At 44.1% G+C, this 6,114-nt stretch overlaps 1 protein-coding gene across 1 annotated transcript; it reads right to left on the reverse strand.

Annotated features, from left to right (window-relative positions):
• Nucleotides 1-777: 777 nt before the first annotated feature.
• On the reverse strand, nt 778-5,568 carry LOC138288454 (olfactory receptor 8U9-like; the record flags this gene model as incomplete). Its single annotated transcript, XM_069230008.1, has 2 exons — nt 4,653-5,568; nt 778-794 (listed from the first exon to the last, which is right to left on the reverse strand). Coding segments are annotated over exons 1-2 (933 nt in total), but the record flags the coding sequence as incomplete, so codon positions are not given.
• Between the last annotated feature and the right edge of the window lie 546 nt (nt 5,569-6,114).

Here is a 6,114-nt window from a genome sequence, read left to right on the forward strand (position 1 = left end):
TATAAGTCACCTCTAATGTGTGCCCTAGGTAACCCCTAGAGCAGGGTGCTGTGTGGGTGAAAGGCAGGACATGCACCTGTGTAGTTTACATGTTCTGGTAGTGTAAAACTCCTAAATTCGTTTTTGCACTACTGTGAGGCCTGCTCCCCTCATAGGCTAACATTGGGGCTGCCCTCATACAGTATTGAAGTGGTAGCTGCTGATCTGAAAGGAGTAGGAAGGTCATATTAAGTATGGCCAGAATGGTAATATAAAATCCTGCTGACTGGTGAAGTTGGATTTAATATTACTATTCTAGAAATGCCACTTTTAGAAAGTGAGCATTTCTTTGCACTTAAATCTTTCTGTGCCTTACAATCCATGTCTGGCTGGGCTTAGTTGACAGCTCCTTGTGCATTCACTCAGACACACCCCAGACACAGGGTACTCAGCCTCACCTGCATACATCTGCATTTTGAATGGGTCTTCCTGGGCTGGGAGGGTGGAGGGCCTGCTCTCACACAAAGGACTGCCACACCCCCTACTGAGACCCTGGCAGACAGGATTGAACTGAAAGGGGACCTGGTGCACTTCTTAGCCACTCTTTGAAGTCTCCCCCACTTCAAAGGCACATTTGGGTATAAAACAGGGCCTCTGCCCTACCTCATCAGACACTTGCTGGAGAAGAATCCTGAACCAGAAACTACATCCTGCCAAGAAGAACTGCCTGGATGCTCAAAGGACTCACCTGTCTGCTTTCTACAAAGGACTGCTGCCTTGCTGTTGGCCTGCTGCCTTGCTGAACTCTTGTCTGGCTGTGAAAGTGCTCTCCAAGGGCTTGGATAGAGCTTGCCTCCTGTTCCCTGAAGTCTCAGGACCAAAAAGACTTCTCTTTTTCACTTGGACGCTCCGTGCGCCGAAATTTTTGACGCACAGCTTGTTCCGTGGTGAGAAAAACGCCGCACACCGACGCTGATCGACGCGACGCCTTCGGGACGACCGGAACTTCGATGCACGGCTTCGCAAGGACAACGCCGTCCGACCTCCAGAGGAGAAATCGACGCAACGCCTGCCGTGAGATCGTAATTTCAACGCGCAGCACCGCAGAACGACGCACAGCCGGAAAACAAGCAGGAAAATCCACGCACAGACCCGGGACATCTGGTAATCCCCACGATCCACAGAAAGAGACTGTCCGCGCGCCGGAAAAACGCCGCACGACTTCCCCGCGTGAAAAATAACAACGCGAGTCCGTGTGTGCTGGGGAGAAATCGACGCTCACACCCTTTTTTCACGCATCTCTTCTTCTGTGGCCCTCTGAGGAGATTTTTCACTCCAAACCAGGTACTTTGTGCTTGAAAGAGACTTTGGTGGTCATTCTGACCCTGGCGGTCTTTGACCGCCAGGGCGGAGGACCGCGGGAGCACCGCCGACAGGCCGGCGGTGCTCCAATGGGGATTCCGACTGCGGCGGTAAAGCCGCGGTCGGACCGGCACCACTGGCGGGGTCCCGCCAGTGTACCGCCGCCCCATTGAATCCTCCGCGGCGGCGCAGCTTGCTGCACCGCCGCGGGGATTCTGACCCCCCCTACCGCCATCCAGATCCCGGCGGTCGGACCGCCGGGATCCGGATGGCGGTAGGGGGGGTCGCGGGGCCCCTGGGGGCCCCTGCAGTGCCCATGCCACTGGCATGGGCATTGCAGGGGCCCCCGTAAGAGGGCCCCTACATGTATTTCACTGTCTGCTGTGCAGACAGTGAAATACGCGACGGGTGCAACTGCACCCGTCGCACAGCTTCCACTCCGCCGGCTCGATTCCGAGCCGGCTTCATCGTGGAAGCCTCTTTCCCGCTGGGCTGGCTGGCGGTCTGAAGGCGACCGCCCGCCAGCCCAGCGGGAAAGTCAGAATTACCGCCGCGGTCTTTCGACCGCGGAACGGTAACCTGACGGCGGGACTTTGGCGGGCGGCCTCCGCCGCCCGCCAAGGTCAGAATGAGGGCCTTTGTTTGCTTTTTAAAGACTTAAGACACTTTATAGCACTTTTCAGTGATATCGCTACAAATTCACATTGCAACTTTATTCGTTTTGACCTACAATTATCCTGATAAATATTATATATTTTTCTAAACACTCTGTGGTGTATTTTTGTGGTGCTATATGGTGGTATTGTATGATTTATTGCACAAATACTTTACACATTGCCTTCTAAGTTAAGCCTGACTGCTCGTGCCAAGCTACCAGAGGGTGGGCACAGGATAATCTTGGATTGTGTGTGACTTACCCTGACTAGAGTGAGGGCTTTTGCTTGGTCAGAGGGTAACCTGACTGCCAACCAAAAACCCAATTTCTAACACTAACAGTATTCATTATTGTGACTGTGTCAACTGTTCTGTCCTGAACACAACACGTCAAACAATGAAGGCTCTTGGCAACCATTAATATGACAGTGGGAGACTCAAACATGCTAGCTACTGGAATCTGAAACAAGCAAATTCAAGTACACCAATAATAATACTAATTAAAGTTTATCACATAATATTTTCATTGCACCAGGATTGTTATCTTAATATTCAGGCCTAGATGTAAATTAATCAGTTCTTCCAGGCTAATTTCAACTCCTGGCCCATTGTAAACAAAGATGTGCCCCTTTCTAACACATGCTCTGAATAGGCATTAAAACTGCTTAAAAAAATGCTGACCTCTCTTAGATTTCTTTATGCCATTTTTTCGCCCCCCTAATGCGGGAACGCCCTCTTTGCATACATTATGCCTGTTACAGGCATAATGTAGCACAAAGGTTACAAATTGGAGCAATGCATGCATTGTGCCAGTTTGTAAACATGGCGCAGGGATTTTGGCCATCTAACGAAACATTAGCCTCAAAACAATGACTCTAATGTGTTAGTAGTTGCTGCCAAAGGATCTTAAATATGCCCACTAGTATGCCTACCATTCCATAACATGAACATTTACAAATTCTTGGCACAAGAAATACAGCTGCCTGGCTGTTGTACAAGTTTTCTCTGGCTTGGCATAATTTGCCATATGAATCACTAGTAATTTACCAGTGGATTGACCAATGTGCATTGCTTTCAGTGTGGCATGAAAAAGGAAAACAACTTAAACATCAAACCGAAAGTATATATGTAATGAAAAGCTATGTGAAATGTATGAAAGATGCATTCTAGGGATCAGTGGGAGCCTACTTATGTTCATTAGCAAGACATTTTATAAGGAAACATTGGAAAGTTGGGAGCTCCATTGAAAATGATGAAGTGGCCTGTAGAAGCCCGGAGCGCTAACATTCCAATGCTTTTGTTCACCGCTGTTGATGTGAACAAAGGCCTCACAGAATCTGGCTCTGTGCAGCCCTTGTTTTATTTTTCAGAACATTAGTGGCAGAATGTCCTAATAGCCTTAAAGGCCCTCTGTAGCTAGGCTCTACCAGCATTAAAGTCCTGCTCCGTTGTTAAAGGCCCTCACCTTCAGCTAGAGACTTTAATGCTGAAGCGGGTCTTTGATGGCCAGTACAGTCTGACACAGCGGGTTATAAGGCTATAATAAAACCTATTTCATAACAATATTGTCTGATCCACAAAACCATTATGCAAACTCAAACATAGGTAAAGATACAGAAAATAACACATACATAGACACACATAAACACAAACATGCCCAGAAACACCCAGAAATCTATTCAGGTCAGGGACACATTAAACCACACAAACATATATTGTGAAATGTCCCAAGTGAGTTCCTTCACTCAATATTTTTGCTTTAATTTTAAAATGTATTTTTTCGTGTCTTAACAGATGATAAAATGGTCCAATGTGGTACAGAAACAAAAAATAACTCTCTAATTATTTACATAACTTTATACAATATCTCTCTATATGATGAAATAAATGGATCAAACACAATAAATTGGAATGCAGTGCTGCCAATTTTTAGAATGGGGTGCTGTCATCAATGTTACATCACTGAACTCGTAATATTGTGAAAAACCCAAACATCACAAGTGCAGTAAATAAGCCACGTCCATTAGCAAGAGAGCAGTAAGTGTGTGGTATGTATCTAGTATTGCATTTTGGAGCACACTGTCGCAATATTACTAAAGCATGTTGTAGTAGCACACTGTAATTTCAAACAGCACATTTGACCTTTAAATTCGCAGAGCCTAGTTTTCTTTTTTTTTACTGATAAAGCTATGTACAGCACACAAACAATAATATATAAATCTAGTTTCATAAAATATTGGTCATTTGGGCATCACCAAGAAAAATATCTTGCTTTGGTTTGTAACATTGTAAAATCTTGATTCTCTTGTGTATTAAAAAAATAACACCCTAGAGTGTTTATCCTGTACCCCAGCAAGATTTGTAAACAGCATGCTTTAAAATAAACTCTCAGTCACAGAAAAATAAAAAAACAATCTCAATAATTTGTCGGAAGACTATCCTGATATCTGATCTGTGAATTTCAATGCACAGCAAATGTGACAAAATGAAAACAAAATGTAACCTTATCTCTATTGTTCATTCAGCTTCAAACTCCAGCTTATTTATTTTGGGGGTGCTGCAGCACTCTCTTCACCCCTACTTCCAGCCCCTATGTGGAAATCGTACAGAAACAGAACATCTGAAATGGCATGTCTCTCCTTAGGTACAGATTAAGCACACTGTCCTTGTCAGCGCCCCTTTGATCTCCCTGTTCCTCAGACTGTAAATGAAGGGGTTCAGCATGGGAATGACCACAGCATAGAACACAGATGCCACTCTGTCCTGTGCCATGGAGTGACCAGAAGAGGGTTTAGCATACATGAAGACAAGCGTTCCAAAAAACAAGGTGACACATATAAAGTGGGAGGAGCATGTGCTGAAGGTCCTCCATCTCCCCTCTGAGGACTTTATCTTGAGAATGGCAGAGACAATGAAAGCATAAGATGCAAGAATGCTAGTGAGGCAAAGTACAATGACACCACCTGCCACTGAAATCAGCACCACCTCATTGAGAGTGGTATCCGAGCAGGAGATTTTTAATATTGGGGGTACATCACAATAGAAGTGTGTGATCTTGTTTGAATTGCAGAAAGGTAGAGTAAAAGTCAAAATTGCATGTGTCAGTGCATTGAGAATGGAAATTGAATATATGAAAACAACAAGATAAATACAAATTCTCTTGCTCATAATGATTGAATACAGCAATGGGTTACAGATGGCTACGTATCGGTCATAGGCCATCACTGTTATAAGGGTCACTTCTGTACTGCCCATGGTGAAGAATAAAAACATCTGTGTTACACATCCTGAAAACGAAATAGCCTTCCTTTGTGCTATAAAGTTAGCAAGCATCTTGGGTGTAGTGACTGAAGAATAACAGATGTCAACTAAGGACAAATTGCAGAGCATGAAGTACATAGGAGTGTGAAGACGAGAAGTCAATATAATCACCAGAGCAATTCCGATATTGCCTAGAAGGGTAATAATGTAAACGTGAAGAAAGAAAACAAAGAGTGTAATCTGCAGCACTGCGTCATCTGTAAGTCCTAAAAGAATAAACTCTGACACCTGGGTCCAGTTTCCTGTGTGCATTGTTCCAAGGTAAGACACCTTCCAGGAAACAGCTAGAGAATTTAACAAAAGATGAACTTCTCAGCTCCATTTCTCAAGCAGAGGACTGTCATTTTGAAAAAGAGAGAAAATGAGCTTAAGTATTTTACATTAAAATTGCAGAAATCATATGATGACTGGTTTCCTCCAGAGCTGTGTTTGTCGTAAACATGTCTGCTCACCTATATTGTCCATTCATCTAGCAGTGAGTTTAATACTGTATCAAGTCTCTGAGACACTGAATGGACCCACGTTCTCCTCAAAATCTCATACTCACTCGAGAAAACTACTAACCAAAAACAAAAAAATATATATATATATAAGCCATTAATTTGCCATAAGACTAGCCTGACATTTGATCTCTATAGTTCATCACACAGCAACAAATGTACCAAGATAAAAATTGCAATGTGGGGGTGTTGCAGAAGCCCCAAACATCTCTACTTCTGGCTCCAGTGCCTGGAATGATGTGTGTTATATTTGTTATATTTGTGAAAAACCCTGATTTGTTCAGTTTTTTAACCTCTT

Source organism: Pleurodeles waltl, chromosome 4_1 (assembly GCF_031143425.1).
Source record: "Pleurodeles waltl isolate 20211129_DDA chromosome 4_1, aPleWal1.hap1.20221129, whole genome shotgun sequence".
In the NCBI taxonomy this organism is placed as follows: Eukaryota; Metazoa; Chordata; class Amphibia; order Caudata; family Salamandridae; genus Pleurodeles; species Pleurodeles waltl.